The sequence below is a fragment of the Carettochelys insculpta genome, chromosome 6, assembly GCF_033958435.1.
Source record: "Carettochelys insculpta isolate YL-2023 chromosome 6, ASM3395843v1, whole genome shotgun sequence".
NCBI lineage: Eukaryota > Metazoa > Chordata > Testudines > Carettochelyidae > Carettochelys > Carettochelys insculpta.
In genome coordinates this window covers 20726076-20751804 of record NC_134142.1, presented here as the reverse complement: position 1 = coordinate 20751804, position 25729 = coordinate 20726076, and the positions used below count along the sequence as shown (strand labels likewise).

Sequence of the window (25729 nt, the reverse complement as noted above, 5' to 3'; positions counted from 1 at the left end):
CTCCTCCCCCCAAAAATGTCAGCTACTCACTGCCAAAGGAGGAGCCCCCAGAGCCTGCACTGGTGGGAGCCCCGCTGTGGTGCTGACTCTGCCACTCCTGGTGGCTCCACTTTGGTTGGGGGACCCACCGCAGCCCCAAAGGTCCCACTGTACACAGCAGCAAGGGCCCTACTGTGGCAGCAAGGGTCCCACCACGGCTGGGGGTCCCACTGCATGTGGCAACAAAATTCTTCTGCTGTGTGCGGCGGGAAGAGCTGCTGCCACCAGCAGTGGAGCCACCAGGGGTGCAGCGCATATGTAAGTGCCGTCTGCCCGTGTACACACCCCATCCCTGGTGGGAGGAACACATGGAGGCTCCGGGGAAGAGGCACTGGTTCCTCCAGGCCACAGCAGCTCTGCAGTGGTAAGTCTCTGGGAGCGGTAGTTTAGGATTTTTCGGGCCCTGGTTAAACTTCGGGAACAACAGTGTCCATTGTTCCCGAAGTCCACTAAATTGGGATCTGTAAAATCAGGGGTTTACAATACACACCCATACCCTTTTATTTTTAGGTTAAAGAAATGGTTATTTTGGGTGTCTAACAATCCAATATGCATCACTGCTGAATACAAGTGTTTCTGAATACTATGCTAATTAAGTAAATATTTCTTTTCATTCACAGACTCTCACTGATGTGGGAGCAATTCCGGGGGGTGACATGACGCCTGAAGCAGCCCTAGCTAAACTCTCATACATATTGAGCAAACATAATCTTAGCTGGGAGGAGAAGAGGAAGGTAAATATTTCACTGTTTGTTCAGTAGATTTTCAACAGTGGTTGATTTTTAAAATCTAATTTTCTAATACACTGACTTCTGGCTAATAAAATTATTTGATTTTTTATGTTACTTTATGAATCTTTATTTCTCCTACCTAATGTAAAAACATTTCATCATCTTACTTTATGCAAAATGGTGTTGTTATAGAAATATGAAAATAGGTAGATTTGCGGGAAGGATGAAAATCCTCAGACCTCTACAGAGTGGTCAGATGAAAACCAAAACCAATATTAAAGCTTCATCATTTAAATTCAGCAGTGCATCAGTCCTACAGGTTTAGAATAGTCATGCAATATATATTTTGCAAACCGAGAATGGAGATGAAATCCTGGCTCCATTGAAGACAATGAAAAATTTGCACTGATTTCAGTGGATCCTTGATTTCACCCAGAGTTTATATTTGATGGAGCAACTGGTGCATCTTCTTTTTCTTGTCACTTTATTTGACATATGTGAGTCTTGAGTGTCAATGTTAGGTGTCATTTTGTTAAGATGAAACAATTTGTATTGAGTATGTTCTTTAGACACAGACCGTTTCTCTGCATTTCAAGTATTTATGCAATTGACTATATATTTATAATTACTTGCTAATGACAGATTCTTTTGCATTAATTAATATCTTAGGTGCTGGGAAATAGAGTTAATACAACACACAGAAATATATAGTAACAGAGAGAAAGCTGTGTTAGTCTGTATACTATCACAACAAAAAACCAGTCAAGTAGCACTTTAAAGACTAACAAAATAATTTATAGGTGGTGAGCCTTCGTGGGACAAACCCACTTCTGTATTAACTGCTGCTTTTGTAAGGGGCAAGCCACTCCCAGTCTCTGTTTAATTCTTGGTTGACAGAGTCAATTTTGCAAATAAATTGCAGTTCTGAGATTTCTCTCTCCATTTGATTTTTGAAATTTCTTTGTTTTAGGACTGCTGCTTTTAAATCTGTTACTGAGCGTCCAGGGAGACTGAAGTGCTCTCTCACAGGTTTCTGTACATTACCATTCCTGATGTCTGATTTATGTCCATTTATTCTTTTACATAGAGTCCAGTTTGGCCAATGTAAATTGTAGTGGGGTATTGCTGGCCCATACTATATTAATAGATGTGCTGGTAAAGGAGCCCCTGATGGTATGGTTGATGTTAGGTCCTGTGATGATTTCACTGGTGTAGATATGTGAGCAGAGTTGGCAGTGAGGTTTGTTGCAGGGATTGGTTCCAGGATCAGAGTTCCTGTGTTGAGATATATAGTTGCTGCTGAGAATTTGTTTAAGGTTGGCAGGTTGTCTGTAGGAGAGGACAGACCTGCTTCCCAAGATCTGTGAGAGTGAAGGATCATTGTCCAGGATGGGTTGCAGATCACTGATGATGCGTTGGAGAGGCCTTAGGTAGGGGCTGTATGTGATGGCCAGTGGTGTTCTATTGTTTTCCTTGCGAGGCCTGTCTTGTAGCAGGTGGCCTCTGGGTACCTGTCTGGCTCTGTCAATCTGTGTCCTCACTTCCTTAGATGGATATTGTAGTTTGAGGAAAACTTGGTAAAGGTCTTGTAGATGTTTGTCTCTGTCTGATGAATCAGAGCAAATACGGTTGTACCTTAGTGCTTGGCTGTATACGATGGATCCTGTAGTGTGCCCTGGATGGAAGCTGGAGGCGTGTAGATAAGTATAACGGTCCGTGGGTTTTCAGTATAGTGGGGTATTTATGTGACCATCGCTTATCTGCGCAGTAGTGTTCAGGAAGTGGATCTCTTGTGTGGGCTGATCCAGGCTAAGCTTGAGGGTGGGGTGGAAACTATTGAAATCACGGTGGCACTCTTCAAGAGCCTCCTTCCCATGGGTCCAGATGATGAAGATATCATCAATGTAGTGCAGGCAGAGGAGCAGCGCTAGGCAAAGAGAACTGAGAAAGCGTTGTTCCAGGTCAGCCAAAAAAAAATGTTGGCATACTGTGGGGCCATGGGGGTGCCACTAGCAGTGCCACTGATTTGAAGGTATAATTTGTCCTCAAATCTAAAAGAGTTGTGGGTGAGGACAAAGTCACAAAGCTGCACCACCATTTGTGCCTCGGTCTCATCAGGGATAATGTTCCTAACAGCTTGGAGTCCATCTTCATGTGGGATATCGGGGAAAAGGGCCTCTATATCCACAACTATTTCAGATATTTTGTTATTGATATTAGGGCAGATTAGATTGAGCTAATGATAGTGACAGTGAAGATGGTGATGTCTTAAGGTCAAGATAAGTCATTTAAATTTGATTTTAACTGATAGTCTAGATACAACCTCAGTCTCTCTGCTCTGCTCCTTTCCTTGCAAGTACTTTTCTAAACAATAGTGGGGGGTTCCCCAGGGTTCCTTCACTGCTGGCCTTATCTCAGCCAGCTCTAGGCATACCAATATGTCTCCCCTTTGTGGAAAGCTACCAACAGCCTTTGAAGCTTCCCATTCAAATAAAGCTCCAGCAGGCTCCCCACAGAGGCTTTAGCTGTGCAGCAGCAGCTCCTGTTATGAACAGAGCTCCACACCAGCAATCTGGTTGCTTTCTCCAAAATAGAGCCCACCTCCTGCTCTCTCTGAACTTCCTGGAAGAGCATTGTCCCTTTTTCCCCAAGGCATCATGGGAGTTGTAGTCGAGGCTACATCATCCAAGATCTTCCTAACTAGAACATTCCCAATGAAGGTAAGAGACCCCGATAGTAAAGAGGGCCTACGTAACCTTCATAAGGGATTTGCTGAATGTGAAATTTAAACATTTGTAGAATTGTCAGCTTATCTTTTTTTCTTGCCATCATCTAACTTACTAGTTTCTTAAATTTTTGAAGCTTTTTTCTGTGTATAACTTGACAAAGTCTTTGTCCTGGAAAAGAGGTCTCTGTGCTCTGGGAGGATCAACTCTACATAATTCATATTTTATCAGGAACACATTCAACAAACAAGGTAGTCGAGCAATATGGCTCATAGCTATAACATTGCCCACAGAGCAGCAGTAGTCCATATGTGACCTTACAGCAACGAATGTACCATTTCTACTTTTCATTTTTAAAAACATTTTTTTAATGAAAACTCTAATATTGTGCCTTTTGGGAGGCTGACCAATCTGAATTAACCTGTCAGATGTGGAAACTTCAAGGCACCCAAATCAGTACAAATTCTACTGTGTACATGTAATGGGACTCTTCCAGAAGATAGTTACAATACTGTGTTGAGGGTTTTTTGTTTTTTTTTAAATAAAGGGCATGCCTAGACACAGGTAAATCTGGGGCACTCTTTCTTCCCACATACACCTTGCTTTCTTGTAGACTTGCACAGTCCTGCTTCTTAAAATTCTTATTGAGACAACTTAATGCTTTGTACTTATGCCGGCACCTTGACGAGACAAAGCCAGCATATACAATCATCAAAATTGAAGAAACCAGTGGATTTGTTAATGTTCATGATTTTTAAATTTGCTCCCTCTTTTCCACAGCTTTTATGTAACTTGTTTCTAGGTTTATGAGTGTCTTTATTTAAGGGTGCTGGAGCACTTTTTTTAGTGCGGTTGTGGAGAACCATTGAACCAAACTCAGAGAGGTAGCCATGTTAGTCTGTATCTTCAAAAACAACAAGAAGTCCTGTGGCACCTTATACACTAACAGATATTTTGGAGCATAGCTTTCGTGGGCAAGGACCCGCTTCATCAGATCTCCAAAGCTTATGCTCCTAATATCTGTTAGTCCATCAGGTGCCACAGGAATTCTTGTTGTTATTGAACCAAAGTGTAAATCTTCTATATAATGGAATCCATTTCATTCCAGCAGCACTCCTAGTCTCAGCACCTATATCTCTGTTGTGGTTGTTGAGCAGGGAGTCTCTCATTGCTGCTTGATCCTGATTAGTGCTCAGCCCTCGTCCTGCGAATACCTAAACATGGCTGTGTCTGCACTAGCCCACAACTTCGAAATGGGCATGCAAATGGCCATTTTGAAGTTTACTAATGAAGCGCTAAAATACATATTCAGTGCCTCATTTGCATGCCGGCAGCTGCGGCACTTCGAAATTGACGCGGCTCGCCGTCACGCAGCTTGTCCAGACGGGGCTCCTTTTCGAAAGGACCCCGGCAACTTCGAAATCCCCTTATTCCTAACAGCAGATAGGAATAAGGGGATTTTGAAGTTGCCGGGGTCCTTTCGAAAAGGAGCCCCGGGACAAGCTGCGTGACGGCGAGCCGCGTCAATTTCGAAGTGCCGCAGCTGCCGGCATGCAAATGAGGCACTGAATATGTATTTCAGTGCTTCATTAGTAAACTTTGTAATGGCCATTTCGAAATTTTGGGCTAGTGTAGACGTAGCCCATATGTTTAAAGTTGATACGCTGACATCAGTGGGCTTTAGCTTTAAGCATGTGCTTATGAGTTTACAGAAACAGGCTCAAAGGGCCTGATTCTAAGCCTCTTAAAATCAAAGTGATCCTTTTCATTGACCTCATTGGGCTTTGGCTTGAGTGGTAAGTATGCAGTCTGTTAAACATACTAGTTAAACATTAGCTTAACACTGGGCAAAGACAGGTTCTCAGAAGGCCCAGTGCTTTTCCTGAAGTCACCACTGGTTTCCTAGTTTTATTTTCTCTTTCAGTGTTTTAACTTACTGTTTGTTTAAATAGAATGGGACAAAACCTGCTGGGAAATCTTAACTACTAAAACCAAACTATTGGCCTGCCAACCCCAGGCTTGTGAGGGGGCCATTTAGGGAACTGGGACAAACAGATATAAAAAAAAAAAAATTGTCAGACCTCCTGCCTCCAACATCTTACTGAGTCCTGCGGATTATTCAGTGTATCTTGACTTTTCTATGCCTTTTAGGTTATAAATTCTTAGGATTGGTAACTGTTTTTACCTGTGTCTTCTCCAGTGTAATTTGCACTGTGCTAAGAAAATAAATAATAGCATATAGAAACTACAGGTTGAACCTCTCTCATCCGGCACCCTTGGGGCCGAACCAGTGCCAGACGAGAGAATTTGCCAGACCAGGAGAGCTCAATATTGTCTAGCGCATTACTAACACTTTCACTGCTTACTGGGTGCTTAGAAGACATTTAGGGGTAAATAACAATATAACAATAATAACAATAGCAATAGCACAGAGCACTGAGAGCCAAGATTGGTGGCCATAAACAAACGTTATGGGACCACGGGAAACTTGGCCACACCCATGATAAGTGATTGTCTGAATAACTAAAATCATGCCAGATTATGGAATTTTCTGGATAAAAGTGTTTCAGATAGAGAGGTTCAACCTGTATTAAGTAATTTCAGATGTGTACTTATTCTGTGGGACAATACTAATTTTTACAATAGATTGCACTCATTCGCATTTTCTGCAAATTTTTAATTAATTTAATAGTATTAGCTGTCTTTTCACTTGCTTTTTACAATGATTTGATTGTTTGCTCTTATTTTCAGATGCTGAGTGAGAATCTGAGAGGAGAAATGACTGTAGTACCCACAGGAGCCAAGATCTGTCTTACAGATAGCAAGTTTATTCAAGTTATTGCCAAATCTCTAAATGTCAGCTGCAAGGAGGTACCTATTTTACAATTTAAAGTGAACTTACATACAGCAGAAAATTCACTTAGCAAGTAAGGATGAAATACAGTGCAGTGTTGAAAATTAAATAGAGATTTCCTAGTTGAATGTCCAAATAAACCGAGTCATAGGTGGAATTTGGTACAACAATAAGTAAAATCTTTAATTTTTTTCTATATCAAATTATCTTGATTACTTATTGGTTCACTAATGAGCTAGGCTGTCACAAATGCTATGATGGGTCATTGTCATGCATGGTACTTATGGTGTGAAAGAAAATAATACTGAATTATATTGCATTTTCTACATATTTTGACACTGGAACATTTCAGGCACAGAGGGAGAATACTGTAATTGTACACACAATTACAAATGACTAGTACAATGGGAGGCATTCTGTGCATACGTATTAATTCAGAGTCAATATTAATCACTGCAGATTGCACAACAAAAATTATATGGAGAACAATGCAATACATACTTATTATGGTCCTCTTTTGGCTTGTTTTCAGGGAAGGTTTAATTTAATATTAAAACAGCAATTTTAAATAAAGTAGGGGACCTTACTCTAGAGTGCATCGGGGTAGGAGAGAAGGAAAAAAGTTGAGAACTTGGATCACCTGGAGTGAGTTAAACATAAAAGAAGTTGAAAGCAAAGTTTAAAAGGTTACAAGCACTCATACTCTTTCAATTCTTGGAACTGGAATCATTCTGTGATAGGAACTTTTAAAACAAACCCCACACTTGGAGCAGAAACTGTGTGTTCCCGATTCCTTGGGGTCATTCTGTTCGTGCCAAAGGAATGTCTTGCTGCTAGGACTTTTCATCTTACAAAAGATTAAGGGAGGGATAGGACAGAAGTCTGTAAAATTATGACTGAAGGTAGCAGGTAAACAAGAAAAAGTTATTTACTTATTCCCATAACACAAGAACAAAGAGTCAACAAATTAAATTAGTAGGTAGCAGGTTGAAAACAAACAAAAGAAACTACTGCTTCATGCACCACAGAGCCAACCTATGGAACTACTTGCCAGAGGATGCTGTGAAGACGAGGACTTTAACAGGGTTTAAAAAAGAACTAGACACTTTCAATGGAGGATAGGTCCATCAGTCACTGTTAGCCATGGGTAGGAATGGTGCCCCTCACCCCTATTTGTCAGAATCTGGAATGCGTAATGAGGGGGGAGATCACTTGATGACTATCTGTTCTGTTCACTCTGCAACATCCGGCATTGGCCACTATCGGAAGATAAAATACTGGGCTAGATGCACTTTTGGTATGACCCAGTATGGCTGTTCTTATGTTCTGATGCTGGTCTTTGAGTTGTGGTCACTAAGCTATTTATTATGCTTTGTGAGACCAGCTCTCTCTTGACCCATTGGCGAGGCTTGGAATGACGCCCCAGTAAGATTCCAGGGCTTGTGGAAATACAGTTTTTGTACCGCTTTAACAATATCATTTAGAAACTCTATAACTGAATCAGTACAAACCTCTAATACGGACACAATTACACAGGAAACGCTTTCCTACCCAGCAGCCCAGAGAGCGGGAGGCTGCTGGATATTTAAATATGCTGCATAACAAAGTTGATCTCCCCATCCCCAACTGACAGCTACTGCTGAACTGCTGCCCCATTACCTTGTTGGCCAGGATAGCAGGGAGCTGCTTGTGGGGCTCAGGCATGGCTGTGCCATGCAGGGAGCTGTTGCTGGTGGCTGGCACCGGGCAGAGAGCTGCTCTGGGAGCCACTGCTACACAGGTGCTTGGGGAGCCGCTGCTAGCAGTGAGCACTGGGCAGTAGGAGCTGCTGTCAGGTCAGCTGCTGGACGGCCACTCGGGGAGCTGCTGCCGGTGGTGGGCACTGGGTGGGGAGCCGATCTGGGGGCAGCTACCCCGCTGCTCTGAAGGTTGTGGCCATTCTGGGAGCCACTCTGAGCAGCAGGCACCGGGTAGGAGAATGGAGGAGTCAGAGGCCGCCCGAGTAAGAAGGGGGTGGCTGGGGCAGGACGGAACAGCATGCTGGTTAATTGAGAATTCTGTTTGTTTGAATACCGGATAAAAGAGAACTTACTGTACCGGTATATAGGTTCTTTACTGTGGAATAGTTTATCGCTGTTTGTGCTATGGGGTTATACAAACTTAAATAATTTGGTAAGAAATCACACCACTACTCCAAATAATTAATTTGGTACAAAACTGCATGCAGATCAGAGCTAAGGAAGGGTACAAAGCAAAGCCATTGGTCTCTCTAGCTCTTTTCGTTTTTATGATGTCACCGTCTCTTGATAAAATGCCTCAACATAGTCCTATCAGATGGGAATAAGGGGACTTCGAAGTAGGCGGGGTCCTTTCGAAAAGGAGCCCCGTTGGGACGAGCTGCGCGGTGGCGAGGCACATCAATTTCGAAGCGCTGCGGCCGCCCGCGTGCTAATGAAGCGCTAAATATGCATTTCAGCGCTTCGTTAGTAAGCTTCGAAATGGCCATTTGCGTGGCCCTTTCGAAGTTTGGGGCTAGTGTAGACACAGCCAATGTGTGGTAAACGATAAGGTAAAATTGAGAAAGGAGACCCCTAAGAGACAACAGTGTGCTCCAGTGCATATAAGATATAGTATAATGTGTGTTAATGTTGATATAATAAAGGCCTTGGTGGTTGGCTATGGTGTATTAAGTGCACAAGAAGTGTAACCCTTTTGTCGCAAATAGTGTTTGGCAACATTTTTCAGCTATTTTTTTTTTCCTTCTGAAAGTGGCGTTTGGATGGGCATGAAGTTATTTGTTAAATTTGATGAAAACTTGTGGCTAGGAAAAAACGCCTTTTTTTGTCATATTTGTCCAATACAAAAATGAAGAATACACAAATCAAAACAAAAAAACTTAAGCAGGAAAAGAAAGAACCAAAAGTCAAATTTGTTTTGAATCCAGCAAAACATTTTGTTTGATAAAAAATGATTTTTTATTAGACAAAGAAACTTTTGCCATAATTCATTGGCCTAGTAACACAGACATAATTTTTGGCGTTTCCGTAGAATATTCTTCCACTATGAAAATCATTGCCAAACAGAATGGTTTTTTTAAAAGAAAAAATAGCAAAACAAAAGCAAGTGTTGCTACCTTAGGTTCAAAACATCAGTAGAAATTTCTCAACATAGTAAATGTTACCAAATGGTGTTGTATGTACTTTAAAACTGAATTCAGTATTATTTTCATCGCATATTCATTGTCTTAAAATCTCAATAATGGCCCTTTATTCTGGGATTGTTTTCATGTTTAGTTACCACATTTAAGATACCTTAATAGGGGACTTACTTTCAAAGCCTGGGCAGTCCTTTGAAACTTAGTCCCCTTTTTTAATACTCTCAAGATGGGTTCTCAGAAATGGAAATACCCACAGTTGTTAGTTCCTTTTGAAAAATGAAGGCCTTGATCTCTTTAATTAGCATGAGTTTTCTATGTGCCTTTGTGGAGCCATGGCACATTCATTATATTTACATATTTTACCCTTCAGTCTGACCAGCTAGCACAAAAAACAAAACAAAAACAAAGAAACAAAACAACAACCCCCCCCCCCCAAAAAAAAAAAAAAAACCCAAACACCCTAACCTATAAATTTGTATGTGAATTAATCAAAACAGGCCTCAGGATTTAAGAATCCTTAACAAATGTTCAGAAACATCACACACAATTGGTATTGGGATGTACCATATTTTGCAGGATCTTACTTAGCTATGGGGCTTGTGAATAATGAGAAAAGTTGTTTAAACAAATATCACATATATTAAATAGCTGTTAGAATCAGCAGGGCAGACGAGGACTCAGAAATATCCTATATCAATAATGACTTCAAGAAACTGATATCTATAGTTAGTTGGTAAGTCTGAGGGTCAGATAGTTTTCAGAAATTTAATTTATCTTGATTGCTTCTTTAATATATTGGTTTCCATGTGAAGTGGAAGGTTGTTTTAAAATTAATTTTTTTCATTTCCATTTGCTCTAGAAGAACTGACATATTCATTATCCAGGAAAATAAAGTTTAAAAGTATTCTATTCCAGTTGCATATTGTTTATTGGCCAAATCTTGATCCCGCTGCAGTAAATGGGACCAGAAATGGTTTCCAAAAAACTAACAGTGATCTGAGATTAGCATATCTTCATAATAGGATGGGATTTTGGTGTGTAGAAGACACAGGGATACCATTTGAGGGATCTGAAAAAAAAAACCCTATAATTAGTATGTGTGTCTGAAATAGCGTAGATCAGAAATCATCTGAACGTAATTCCAGTTTAACGAGGAAGTGAGCAAAGTCCAAGTAATTGTACAGATATAGGGTTTTATGCACTTGGGGAAAAATGTACACGTGACTCCTTTTCCGTCAAAGACTCTGAACAAGATTGTTTTTACTAACTGATATCCTCAGTTATTCTATTTGGTTAATCTACAAGTAAACGTGGGTGCAGTAGTGCTCTTCTGATGTAGAGATCAGTAGTTTTAAGGACACAAATGGGAAATAAAAAAGATATGTACAATATTAAAACTTTTACAGTTTGTTTTTTGTTTTTCAGGAACTAAAAGCCATAAGAGATGCATTAATTCCTTCTTTGGCCTGTGCTGCAGCTAAAATAGGTGACACAGAGGCACTAAATGCCATAAGAGAAATGGTAAATTATTCAACTATTTAAACATCTTTTATTTAGAGTTTAATACAGAATGCATTTGTAAGATATTGGAAGCAGTAGGTCTGTAAAATAGAGTACAATAGTAATGCTACAATCAAGGTGAGATGACATAAACCTGTATTAACAGGTACTCAAGTTTAGTCTTTTCAGAAAATGTTTTATTTCATGAGACATCTTTCAAGCTTGTTCTCAGCCTGTCACCTGTGACTGTAAACTCACGCAAATATGTAAATGAGTTTTATCTTCCCTTAACTATTTATATCTGTACTTTTAAATGCTTTGGTTTCTTTTCAATGATAACTTGCCTTTCATATCCCTAGTATGCACTTTTGCGCAGAGTTTAAATGTGGTTTGTCAGTTTTCTTTTATTAGTAAGCAAAACAAAATAAAAATACTGGGTTAACGCTGAATTTAGCTCCCTGTTTTCCCCTCATTCCCCTCTCTCCCTGCAATGTGGTGCGCCTTGCTGGCGTCTCCTACCTTGTTTTGGCCTGTCCACCTCTTGAGCTGTCCAGACCTCCCATTTCCCTCCAGATAGCACCACCCACAGCACAAAAATGTCCTACTGGCATTCTTTGCCCGCTCCAATTCCCCAGTCTCCTGGCTTACATGGCCATTCAGTACCTACAACTGATCCTAAAAAAATTTTAGTTTCCCTTTGCAGAGTTAATAAAATCTGAAAAATCTGAAATGGACCCCTAACTGTGAAGTGGCTGTTCATGGTAATTTTTAATTAACCATATAGGAAGCAGGTTGATCTATTTTCATTGTATTTTTCAGGATAAAAAACAAAAAACAAAAAAAACCCCAAAAAACACATGGATATCATTCTGCAACATGCTAAGTGCTACTTAGAAACACAGTTGCTAAAGCTATGTACAGCCAGAATAAGACTCCTGTCTAGCACTGCAAAAAATTTTAAAGAGTAATAATAAGTTGTATTGAGCTAGAAGAATTAACTAATGTTGAGACTAAAAAAAAAAAAGTGCTCCAATTTGAAATGTTAAGACCTGTATTTCAAACTGTGCAATCAGTTTTCTTCAGCATTTGCAGAAAGTTTAACTTTTAAAGTAAATCTGGTAATTGGTAGACTGGACCAATTATTCTAGCTAAAGTTATTGAAGGGTATTTAAAAAACAGGGTTTTATGATTAAAATAGTCACTGCTGCAGCTACATTTTCCATAAAATAGTCTTCAGTGAAGAAAGATTTCGATGGAAAATAAAAGTCATAATAGGAGGAAAATCATATGCTGAGTATGTGCGATAATTCTTCCCTTGCTTTTTTAGATATGCAAGCTCTTTCTAATTGTTTTTAATATATGCATGCATACTTATCTGAATGTTCTTACATTTTAATATTGTTTATGAGATGTGGTTAGGCATCTGGTAGGTATGGTCAGGTATCATGGGAGGTGTGTTGTGGCATCTGGACCTGTATTTTTCCAGCCACAGACTGTTCAACATATGTGGAACTGGAGAATTCACCAATTAACTTCTTAATTATTTGGAGCATTTTTATCCACTTGTGGAGGTTCCAGAGCTGGAGGAGATGCCAAGAATGGTCTTGAAATCCAAAGCTACTGTTTGTTATATCCATAGGTCTGAACATGTCAATGCATTCGCATTCACCAGTGACTACTGGACATCATTAACTTGGCTGAACAATTATTTTCATATAAGCTTTTGAGAAGCTGTCTCATGATTTTTGGTCATTGGATGCAAGCTGTAATACTGGAGTATGTACCATTATGGGCCTGCACCAACCAGCCTCCATGGTACTTCCATTACCTTTTTCTTTAGTGGTTGGTGTGTTTGTGTTGCAGGGTGGAAACTTGAGCTGTGAAGATTATGATGGTCGAACTCCACTTCATATTGCATCAAGAGAAGGAAACGACCAACTAGTTCAGTATTTACTGAAATATGGAGCAACTGTTTATGCAAAAGATATGCTTGGGGCTACCCCACTGATGTATGCAGTCAAATTCAGGTATTAAAAATACATTTTACACACAGATCTCATCTCATTTAAAAATTTACATCACTTTCAATTTGTGGATTTTGGACAGCAATGTGTGGTAGTGGAAAGCAGTGATCAATTCTGAGACAGCAAATTCTGTAATTTCGTAAGGGCTGTGTCTACACTAGCCCCAAACTTCAAAATGGCCACGCAAATGGCCATTTCAAAGTTTACTAATGAAGCGCTGAAACGCATATTCAGCGCTTCATTAGCATGCGGGCGGCTGCAGCACTTTGAAATTGACACACCTCGCGGCTCGTCCCGACGGGGCTCCTTTTCGAAAGGACCACGCCTACTTCAAAGTCCCCTTATTCCCATGAGCTCATGGGAATAAGGGGACTTCGAAGTAGGCGTGGTCCTTTTGAAAAGGAGCCCCGTCGGGACGAGCCGCGTGGCGGCGAGGCGCGTCAATTTCGAAGTGCCACGGCCGTCCACATGCTAATGAAGCACTGAATATGTATTTCAGCGCTTTATTAGTAAACTTCGAAATGGCCATTTGCGTGGCCATTTCAAAGTTTGGGGCTAGTGTAGACGTAGCCAAGATGTGTAAATGGTTTAGGATATATAGGACATTGTAGCTAAAGAATACAGCTTTGCTGATGCCAAATCCCACAGCTAAGTAGCTTTTTTTTTTTAATCCCTGTGCCCCCTACTCCAGAACTTCATTATTTGTGGTGAGATTCCTTTATAAAAGAATGTGTCTGTCAAGTCAAGTTTGACTTACTGTTAATTTTGTTTTTACAGAAGAGAGAGTTCAGGAACTAGAGTAATGGGGGAGAGGCGCTGTCTCTTTGTACCATCCCTTCCTCATCAGGAATAGAGAGTTTTAAAATAGAACAGGCTCCTCCAGCAGGCTGAAAGGATTTGTATCCACCCTCTCTTTCTGGGTCACCATTTCTCTCTCACATACATTCTCCCCCCGCGCATCTATCAGCTTAGGTATACACAATAAGCACATGCTGGCTGCCTTCCTCAGTGATCTTTCTCTCCATTTGGGCAATAATCCTTGAAGTTGGCCTCCTAGGTGGTGATGGTGCTGTGAGAGCCATTCTGTTGGTCTTTATCTTACTGTGTCAGTTCATAGTGCCACAATTTATCAGAATGTAAAAAGGTGTCAATTATAGTACCTGAAATTAAGGCCTGCAGTTTAGAGATTTACTACTTTATTGGTCTTCTCACCCCAGTTTGAAGCTACAGAGTGACCACTTATCTATGCTTTCCTTATTTATTCATCCCATCCATTAGGCCCTTATATATTTACAGTTTGTGCACACTAGCTGTCTGTGTTTTTGAGGGACACTGCATTTTTTTTAATTTACAAAACATTTATACTTTTTCACTCAGCCTCTGAATGGTCCCCTCTAGTCCAGTGTGTGACCTGGTCTTTCTCCCCAAATGTCCCTGTTATAGTTTTCAGATATTGGCAGTTTGACCAGTCTGTGAGGGCTGGATCTTGCTTACTGTGGAGTCTGACTGTTTTGTTTCTGTAACAACCAAGTTGTTGTATAGTGCTACTGGACTGCTTTTTTGTTTTGATATAACAACCAAAGAAATCTCTGCAGAAAGATATAAGAGGTGTATCCCCTCTACAGGAGCTGGGAAACTGGCAATCCCAGTTTCTGCTAACCCAGGACTCTCAAAGCTGTGGATGGCTACATATTGTGGTACTGTTAGACCATTGAGTGCTCCTTACATTTGTATAGGTGTCACTGTCCTTATCTTAGACCTATTTAGGCCTTTTTTGATAGAAAAAATACGAAAGCTGGAACCACACACACACTCTCTCTCTCTCTCTCTCTCTCTCTCTGACAAGAACCAACTAAAAGCAAATCAAACAAACTTGCAGTTGAATAAAGGTGGCCCTAGTCCAGTGTGAGAAAGCACTACATCACCATTAGATGTTCCTGCAAATCAGATACATGCATTTTTTGCCACACCCAACTACTGCCTGAGGAATTTCATATGAGTTTGTTGTTTGGATTCCTTTTCGCTGCCACTCCTGTATTCAACTCCTACTGTATCTCTTTAGTTCTTAAAACCTATATGCCCATTCTGAAATGGGGAGTGGTGAAAGAAAAATGAATCCCAACGTTTACTTTTGGTTTGTTTTGCCCTTAAAAGACAGAGAAGAAAAGCTAAATTTATGTCATTTTACTGTCTGTAACAATAGCTTCAGGCCTGTAGTACTAAGATACTAAACTTTATAGTGAGGCTCCAGGGGCTCTGAACATCAGATATCTTGGCGAATTAATTTACCTATACTGTATGGAGTTCAATATATATGTTAAAAAGTTGTGATTACTACAAAACATGTTTGAGTTACATTCAGAAAACCACTGCTGGTTGAAGGTGAAGAGAAACAATATTGATATATTGATCCAGGTGACCATCTGTTCCGTATTGGGTGGGACGGTCCCGTATTTGGGATGACTTTTTTTTTTTTTAAAGGGACTCGTCGTCCCATATTTGCCCCCCTCCTACCAGTCTCGGGGAACGAGGGGGAGCATGGGCAGCTGCAGCTTTCTCACGGCTCCCAGGGAGGCTGGCAGCTGTGGCTTCCCGATGGCTCCCAGGAAGCACCAGTAGCTGCGGCTTCGCCGAGGCTCCCAGGGAGTGCTGGCAGCTGCTGTGTTCCCAGGCAGCATCGGCAGCTGCCGCCTCCTTCCCAGCTCCCTGGACCTTGGAGGAGCTTCCTCACCCTGTATCTCCTGTCCCATGTTTGGGACAGGGACATATGGTCACCCTATATTGATGTTAAAATTTGGATTTTATATTAAGCAACATGGTGGTGGGGGGAAAGGCCTGTCTTAAACATTAATGCTAAGAAGTATTTTTGCTTTAAATCATGGTCAGAATTGCAAAATATAAAATGGTACCTTAAAAATATAAGAAATTGTCTTATCTTCAGAGAAATTTGCACTTATAGATTTCATTGTTTGGAAATTAGCGTTTTAGTTGAATTGGAACTTAATCACTAATTTATTTTGTACCATATCTGTTACTCTCAAAAGCTTTGTTTAATGTGTGTCACTTCTCAAAGTGATTTAGGGATTTTTAACCAAACATGCAAATAATAAAAAAAAAAGGCTGATGATTTCTCTTCCCTTATCAAAAGTATAAATAGTTATAATTTGTGTTTCTGCCAAAAAGCATCTACATAGAGCACTGTCAACCTGCTGGTAATCAAAATGGTCTTTGTCAACAGTGGTTTCATGTTTAATCTTTTAAAGTTTTCCTTCTTTTTTAAAAAGTTAAACTGATTATTTACATTGCTGTTAAAATGTAGATTTTTTTAAACAATAGCAGTCTATCTTCTATCCCACAGGACGTATACTTGTCCTCTTTATTACTGTGTATATAACAGTATCTTTAATATAGTGCATCTCACACAGTATTTTGCACCCAGGAGGCAGACACCTGTTAATGTACTTCAGTTGCTTGGACCAATTAAAGTTAGCAGCATCCATTTAACTGTCATTTCCCAGTGCCTTAATAGAATTCTCATTTTCAAAATGGTAAGAGAAATACTTTATGAGCTAAAACTTTTAAATCATAAAACTGACATCTCAAATCAAATGTCATATATTTTATCCAGTTTAACCTTTTTCTTCTACTTGGAGATTAAGTACTAAAATGGTTGCAAATAAAAATTTGTATACCGAATGTGTTGTGGAGTGCTGTGAGAATGTCAGATATTATTCCCAAGTTGCTCCACAACTTCACGCGTTAACATGCATTGTAATACTTGAAATCTGCAAGTTTACATTTACATTAGTTTAGTATCTCTAGGACAGAGGGAGAATCTAGACATCATACTGACTTTAAAAATTACATCTGACATCTGTCTTGTATTAGACAATACCTCAAAGTTTGCAATTCATAGTGGTTCAACATTGTGAAACTGGAATGAGAAAATCTGAGCCAATACTGTCATAGCAATCCCAGCTGCTAGAGAAGCGAGGAGTTAAAAAAAAAAAAGAAAAAAAAGCTATTAAAGTTTAAAATCCATTATCAGTGTATTGCATTGTTTTATTGTTTTAGGTGACTGGTGGAAAGCACAGCCGGAAACCCTAAGCCTGCAAACTCTTATATATGTGCTTAATTTTGTGTATTCACAGTAATAATAGCTACGGTAACACTAGAGAGTTTTGTTGACAATACCAGGGTTTTGACGACAAATCTCAGGAGTGTCCACACACAAAACGCATTTTGTCAACAGTGTGTTGACAAAACTCAGCACTTTCACTGACAGCATTCTGCCTCTGTGCCACAAGGTATTCTGTCAACAGAAGAACTATGTGGAGGCTCCAGGGGGCCCTCTGTCCACAGAGAGGGCTTGCAGTTCGCTGGGCAGCGCTGTTTGCTGATCTTCTGGTTGCCCATTCGGTCGAGAGAACAGCCAGGCAATCTGGCTGCTCTCGGTCAACAGATGAGATGGCTCTTTTGATCCGCTTTTGTATACGGCTGCAATCTGTCAACAAATGTTTTGTAGATGCACGTGAAGTGGATCTTTGCCCACAAAAGCTTATGCACCAAAAAAAATGTTAGTCTATCAGGTGCCACAGGACTTCTCATTGTTTTTGCAGATACAGACTAACAGAGATACCCCTCTAGTGTAATAGTAGTCAATGTAAAGTATATTCAGAAGTCTTTGCAGTATCAGTGTCTTACTTAATTTTCTAAGGATGATAAAGTAGCTCTGAAGGCTATGGTTTTTAGGGATCCCAAAAGATTGAGGGACAGATCATTCTTGATGTTCGCTATGGAGTCATATTTGAAAGGTATTTTTGTTCCTTTCTCTCCATGTTGGATTCAGTAATTGAGAATGTAGCATTTTTGTAAATTCAGTGTGCCAGGGTAGTTAAATGCTGTGATAAAGCCTTTGCCTCTTTCTTGCCCTACATCGGTGTAGAGGAAACAGGGTGGGGTTTAGTGCAGGAGATTAGAGGTTATCTATTGGTCTCTCTTGGCTTTAAACTTGCTGAATGGAGAACACATTCATCATCAGTCTTTCTTTTTTTTTGGGGGGGGTGGGCAAGACAACTCTGAAAAATGTTGAGAACCATATATAAAAGTCTGTATTTCTAGAATATTTGATTTTATCTGTAGATTATTTGCTCCCAGGATATTTAATTGTTAACATAACTTTTTATTTTTTTTTTCATGAAGGCAGTTAGACGTGATTCGATTACTACGCGAGACTGGAGCTCACCTTTCCAGCCAAGAGCTAGAGAACAGTGGAACAGAACTTTGCTGGTAAGGATGATTTAAGTTTAGATACAATATTACAGCACGGTCCATGTGTCAGGAGCACAGCTGGCTCCCACCCTGGTTACTAGGCAACATAATAATCTCAGTTGGACTTGGTGAGCTTTCACCAAATGTTCATGCTCCTGACTGGGCAGAGGAGCCTGCAGCACCAGTAGCATGACAGCTGCTGGATTTGCCCACAGCTGTACCTGATCTGCTTTGGCTTCCACTTCTCATTCCAACCTTTGTTCCTGTCTTGATTCTTGTCCATTTCAGTCTAGTCCCTGCTTCCCTGCCCTATTCTGACTGACTCCGATGTAAAGGAAGTCTGTCCCTCTTCCTGATGCATTTTTATACATTTTTACTACTATGAAATTGTAGGAAACTTGTGTGTCTAGTGACAAGATCTTAAGATTAGAAGAATAGGGATAATTCATACTGAAACAATGGAGTAGTTATATTAAAAAAGAATAAATACCTCTATTATGGAGGAGTAGCTTCAACCTTAACTATAGGCTGAGAATAGGGTCTCTCTCAAGAAAAACAATAAAATAATTAAATATGGATTCAGACCTACAAACTGGTGTGTACTCTGGCACAATTCACCATGCCACTTAAACACATCCTTTACATTAAGCAGTATGTAGTCCCATTGAGTCAAGCCTTTCCGTACACTGCTTTTTCATGCTAAGTTTTCATTAATAAAAAACTATAGTATTTCATCAATTTAAAAGAAAATTGTATGGCTTATTTGTAGAACTGCTGGTGGCTTGATCACTTGCAGTTCCCCCTGAAAATTGTGTCAGTAGCTTCTACAATTCTTAAAGTCTTCGCTTCTTTCTTCCTCATTCTCCTAATAACAAATTAAATACCAGTCTCCTCACCCAGATAGCAAGCTGAGAAAATACACTGTACCATGATCTGAAGGGCTACAGCTCTGATATCACCACTAAAGATACAGATTCTATGGTTGAGGGTCCTCTACAGGTGGAACCGCTGTAGTCGAGAACTCTCAGCTGGCAACATCCATAATCTGGCATGATTTTAGTTAGTTGGACGACCACTTATCATGGGTCTGGCCAAGTGTCCAGTGGTCCCATAAAGTTTGTTTACAGCAAGCAGTTGTGGCTCTAAGTATCCTGTGCTGTTGTTTAGCTGTAATTTACCCCTAAATGTCTTCTAAGCCCTTAGTAAGCAGTGGAAGTGTTGGTAATGTTCTCAACAATGTTGACCTCCCATGGTTTGGAAAATTCTCTTGTCTGGCTCCAGTCAGGTCCCAAGGGTGCTAGATTAGAACAGTTCAACATGTACTAATAACACCTTGCTACCAGCTCGTGGACATCTAAATATAAAGACTCAGACAGAGTGCCTCAACTCCTGTGGCAATACGCCGGACAGAAATTCTCTGTCACATAGCCTGCACCCAAATTACATACAGCTCAACTGCATATTTCCCAGAGCATTGCAAGTGATGGAAACAATGAAAAGACTTTTCCAATTAAGAGTTTGCTAACTCTGATCCACCTGTCAGAAGTATTAGAGGAGTGGCTCAGAAAATTACATTCTTTCACAAATAAATTGACCCCATATATAACACATTCTGTCCTCTGCAGAACTTGCTTAACTGGCCAGCCTGATAGTAGTAGTACAAAAATGAGAGCATGTGGCTTTAAACAAAAAGTGAATGTGATGCAATTTGTTGTAGAACATTTAGGGAATATTGTATACAATAGCTTGTTTTTTGAATGTAGTGGTAACAAGTCCCTGAGGCTTTTGAGGCACTTTGAAAGGATTTTTAATGCTATTAAGCTAACAGAGGATAAAAAGCCCATTTGTTTTAAAGCTATTTCCTGTGCAGAGGGTAGAATACATATATGTAGATGGAAGAATGAGAGTGGGCTTTGCACATGCCAAGGCTGAAGTCCAATATAAAAGAAGGACTCTGAAAAATCAGTGGTGGACTGAGAAGGCATGAGAACTCCAGCATCTTGCAGACAGCAAGGAAACAATCTCCTGAGATCAAAGGATGGTACCCAGCTCTGGAAAGACCATGATGCCCTTGCTTCTTGCTGGGGGAAGGGATTGTATGATCTGTTGAACAAAGTAAACATGAATTTCATCCACACGACGAAAGCATTCAACTCTGTCAGTCATAGTGCCCAGTGGATGATCCTCTCAGAGATCAGTTGCACCAAAAATTTGTTAGCAACTTGAGGCTGCTTCACAACAACATGACTGCCACAGGTTTGAAGTACAATGAATCCCAAAGTGACCTCTTTGAGGTCAAAACAGGAGTCAAACAAAGCTGCATCATCGTCCCAGTGCTGTTCTGCATCTTCATCACTGTGACCCTTCACCTCATCGATGGCAAGCTTCTAGATGGTGTGAAGATTGTCTGTAGAATGAATGGGAAGCTTTTCAATCTCAAGAGACTGAAGGCTAAAAGCAAGACCCCCACGACCTCAATTGTGGAGCTCCAGTATGCGGATGACAACCTGGTCACTGCTTTTTCTCCCATAGCCCTTCAGACCATCTTAAGTGCCTTCGCCAAAGCATATGAGAATTTCAGTTTCACACTGAACATCAGAAAGACCAAAAAGTGTTCCCCCAAGCCTTGGTGATGGGACAATCTTATGTACCCTTGATTGAAGTCAATGGAAAACTACTGGAAAATTTTGAGCATTTCCCATACCTTGGAAGTCATTTTTCTGCTAAAGTCAATATTGGTAGAGAAATCTGGCATTGTCTGAGCTGAGCTTTCACCCACCTGAGACAAAGGGTCTTCAAGAATTGGGACATTTGTGCCAGATCTCCTTGTATACCATGCAGTGGTTGTTCCAACACTACTGTATGCATATGAAACCTGGGCAACGTGCAAGCATCATCTGAAAGCACTTGAATAATGTCATCAACAGTGCCTTGGGAGAATCCTAAATATCTCTTGGGAGGGTAGGTGCATGAACGTTAGTGTCCTGGAAGAGATGAATGTGACCAGCATTGAAGCCATTCTCATTTACCAACAGCTTCGTTGGACTGGTATGTGGTCTGGATGTCTGATCAGCACTTCCCAAAACAGATTCTGTTTTTTGAGTTGAAAGAAGGACAGGGAAGCATTGGCCGCCAGAGGAAGCTATTTAAGGACATGCTGAAGGCATATATGAAAAAGTGTGGCATCCATGTTGATACGCGGGAGAACACTGTCCAGGACCACTCTCAGTGGAGAGTGGTAATTCTTGAGGAGGTGGTGCAATTTGAAAAGTCCCAGCGCAGCGCAGACAAGGAGATGCAGAGATAGAGAAAAGAACAGCAGAAATTACTCTGCATCCTTCCAATAGCTACCAGCACCTGCCCTTTTTACGATAAGACCTGTGGCTCCAGAATCAGACTGGTCTGCCATCAGCAGACTCACAAATTGACAGGAAGATGTCCTACCAGTTATTGAGTGACTTGGCCAGTGCTTTTCCTGTTCTAGTATTAGTATCTTAATTTCCTTGTTTTTAGACATAAAATGATTTGTGATTTAGACACTGAAGTATTTGGTTTGGTACCTTTGGTCATCAGATAATTGTAAAATGTCAGCTTGAATTCTTTCTAGTGCATTTAGTGTTGGAATTGCACTCACAAAAAAAGCACTATCGTATTATCCAATCTTTTAACCATCTTTTTAGGGTTAATTCATCCTGTTGTTTTTAGAAAGTGAGATGTGGAATTTGTATTTAAAGATGTTTCATTCTTTGTTTTCTTGTTTCCATTTTATTGAGATGGGAACTAAGTTTTCTTACGAGGAGTCCCTTGAATCTTCCAAAGCCGTTTTTCTGCTGCAGGAGTATTGGTGTCTGACAACTGCATGACACATAATGGTGACAGCCCAAATTTCTTCAGAAAGCTACTCCACTAGCTCCAGTTTAGCTACCAATGTGATTGACAGGCAAAAAACCAAGTCAGTATAAATTACATGAAATGTCATCTATAATGAATAGTCTGTGTTCCGCAAGGCTGAAATAATGATTGTGGTGCAAGCAAATGAGTTCACATCCTCATATGCTTATATGTTAAAATATCAGTTCATGAAATGTAAGGATGCTCTCTTTCAAACTGGTGATCAAGATAACATACTATTTAAGTCTGATCTCAGTTGCTGTGATAGATTATAGTTCTAAAGTTACTGGGACCATGCATCTAAATACATGGTTAACTTTCTGAAGATAAAAATATGAAACAGGCTTTTATATGCTGAAGTTTTCATCTCTCCTTGCAGTTATGAAACATGATTAAAAAGGTCTGGGGACACCAGATGATATGAATGTCATTCTTGAGTGTACTCTCGACAGAATTATTTTAATCCTTCACAGAATCACTACCTTGCTTGTCAAGAATCTTCTCCAGCAGAGAAAAGTAATTTCTCTACTATTAGGTTGGCGCTTCAACAACAAATACCTCACGATTTCCCAGAGGTTTTAACAAACATCGAACAACCAGGATGCCCAAGGGGAATTGTATGTAAGAGCCCTTGAAAAAGGTGAAGTCCTAAGATCACCAAGGAAAAAGAAAAGACAGTTACCTGTTCTGTAACTGGTGTTCTTCGAGATGTGTTGCTCATGTCCATTCCAATTTGAGTGTGTGCCAGGCGCATGCCCAGTTGCCGGAAGTTTTTTTTCCCTAGCCAGTAGCCCTAGGGTTGGTGCGGCGCTGCCTGGAGTGGCACCCATATGGCCACCCATATATGCACTGCCTGACCCTCCCCCCACTCATTTCCTTTTTACCGGCTACTCCGACAGAGGGGAAGGCGGGAGGGTTTTGGAATGGACATGAGCAACACATTTCGAAGAACACCAGTTACAGAACAGGAAACTGTCTTTTCTTCTTCGAGTGATTGCTCATGTGCATTCCGATTCGGGTGAATGCCAGCCAATGCCTAGGAGGCGGGGTCGGAGCCCCGAAAGGAGTGCAGGACAGCCCTGCCCACCGCGGCGTCTTCCCGTGCGTGCTGTGTAACTGCGTTATGTGCTGCAAATGTGTAAATGGAGGACCAAGTGGCCGCTCTGCAGATGTCCTGGATAGGGACCTTGGCCAGGAACACCGCAGAGGACACCTGTGCCCTCGTGGAGTGAGCCCTGATTGGGGGAGGGGGAACCCCTGCCAGCTTGTAGCGCTCTTTGATACAGGCCACTGTCCAGGAGGAGATCCCCTGAGGGGAGACTGGGTTGCACCTTCATCCTCTGCCACTGCAACAAACAACTGCTGCGACTTCCAGAAGGGTTTGGTCCTGTCCATATAGAAGGCCAGTGCCCTCCAGACATCCAAAGTGTGTAAGCTCTGCTCCCTAGGGAGGCATGGGGCGTTGGATAGAACACCGGTAAGGTGATGTATTGGTTAATGTGGAAGGGGGAGACCACCTTAGGCAAAAACACTGGGTGGGGTCTCAGCCTGACCTTGTCTTTGTGGAACACCATATAATGTAGGTCCAATATCAGGGCCCTGAGCTCTGACACCCTTCTGGCTGAGGTAACGGCCACCAGGAATGCCACCTTGTAGGTAAGGAACAGCGTAGAACAGGAGGCGAGAGGTTCAAATGGGGGAGCCATAAACTTAGACAAAACCAAATTAAGGTCCCAGGTTGGCAGGGGGGCCCGAACCTGTGGTTTGACGCTTTCCATTCCCTTCATGAACCTTTTCACCACCAGGTCTGAGAACACTGATGACCTCCTGGCCCCTGGGTGAAATGCCAAAATGGCTGCCAAGTGCACTTTCAGGGAGGATAGTAACAGCCCTGTGTGGCTCCGGGCCAGCAAGTAGTCTAGGATACATGGTATTGGGGCCTCTCCTGGGGACAACCCCTTTTGAGTGGCCCATATGGTAAACCTTTTCCACTTGGCTACATATGTTACCCTCGTAGAGGGTTTCCTGCTGTTCAACAATACTTCCCTGACAGGTTCGGAGCAGGCCAGCTCGACCGGTCTCAGCCGTGGAGCCTCCACGCTGTGAGATGCGGCGCCTGGAGACTGGGGTGCCGCAGTCTCCCCTCCTCCTGTGTCAGCAGGTCCGGGGCACGAGTGGACATCTCCAAGAGCGTTGAGTGCCAGTGTTGTTGAGCCCAGGCTGGGGCCACCAGGATAATCGATGCTCAGTCCAACTGAATTTTCAACAGTGTTCGGTGGATGAGCGGTATCTGTGGGTAGGTGTACAGCAATGGACCCAACCAACGCATGCTGAAGGCATCTGCCCAAGAGTCCAGACTGCAGTTCTGGTAAGAGCAGAACGTCCTGCACTTCGCGTTGAGATGAGTGGCGAAGAGGTCTACCTGGGGACATCCCCACCTCTGGAAAATTGAACTCAGTACTTCGGTGTGTAATGACCACTTGTGGTCCATGAAGGACCTGCTGAACAGGTCTGCTAGGGAGTTGTGAGCCCCAGGCAGATAGAACACCCTTAGGAGAATCTGCTGCTGGATGCAGAAGTCCCAGAGTGCGAGGGCCTTGAGACACAGGGGTGACAAGCATGCACCCCACCTTGTTTGTTTATGTAGTACACTGCCACAGTGTTGTCTGTGCTGACTGCGACACACTGCCCCTTCAGTTCGCTCTGAAACACTTTGCACGCCAGCTGAACCACTCTGAGCTCCCGCACGTTTATGTGGAGCTGAGCGTCAGTCTTGCTCCACAGAGCTTGAGTCTGTTGGTCCCCCAGTGTTCTCCCCAGCCCAGGTTCAAGGCGTCTGTGACGAGGGAGAGGGAGGGTTGCGGGGGATTGACGGGCACTCCCATGCAGACCAACCCAGCCTCTAGGCACCAATTTAATGCCGTTAACACTCTTCTGGTGACTGTAACTAATTTGTCTGTGTTGCCCGACAGGTCTGTATACGGAGGCGAGCCGTAGCTGGAAGGGCCACATTCGTAACCTGGCATGCTGGACTACGAACGTGCATGGCCCCATGTGTCCCAACAGTCTGAGGCATCCCCTGGCCGTTATGGCTGGGGACCTGGTCAGGCCTTGGATGCGGGACGCCATGGCTTGGACCCTGCTCTGGGGCAGAAAGGCCCTGGCTTGCTCTGCATCCAGTTGGGCACCCACAAACTCCATGACCTGAGTTGGGGCTAGCACAGACTTTGCCTCGTTCACTAGGAGGCCTAACGTGTTGAACGTTTCTCATACCAGCTGTACATGTCTTGTCACCTGTCTCTGTGACTGACCCCTGATCAGCCAGTGTCTAGGTAGGGGAACAGGTGCAGTCCCTTCCTGTGTAAGAAGGCTGCCACTACTGACATACATTTGGTAAAGATTCTCGGGGTTGAGGAGAGGCCGAACGGAAGGACTGTGAACTGGTAACGGTCCTTCCCTAGTACAAACTGGAGGAACCTCCTTTGAGGTGGATAAATTACTATATGGAAATATGCATCTTGTAAATCGAGAGCGGC

General features: G+C 41.9%; 1 protein-coding gene and 1 long non-coding RNA gene across 3 annotated transcripts in view; one reads left to right on the top strand and one right to left on the bottom strand.

The window, feature by feature from the left end:
- LOC142014215 (uncharacterized) overlaps positions 1-25729 on the bottom strand; it is a 102540-nt gene that overhangs the window by 50961 nt on the left and 25850 nt on the right. The window lies entirely within an intron of this gene.
- The window catches only part of ASPG (asparaginase), a 91801-nt gene that overhangs the window by 54544 nt on the left and 11528 nt on the right, over positions 1-25729 (top strand). Inside the window, exons 9-13 of the mRNA XM_074996406.1 lie at positions 660-773; positions 6248-6367; positions 10933-11028; positions 12871-13034; positions 18234-18320. Coding sequence (XP_074852507.1) covers positions 660-773; positions 6248-6367; positions 10933-11028; positions 12871-13034; positions 18234-18320 — 581 coding nt within the window. The remainder of the gene's footprint in view (positions 1-659; positions 774-6247; positions 6368-10932; positions 11029-12870; positions 13035-18233; positions 18321-25729) is intronic.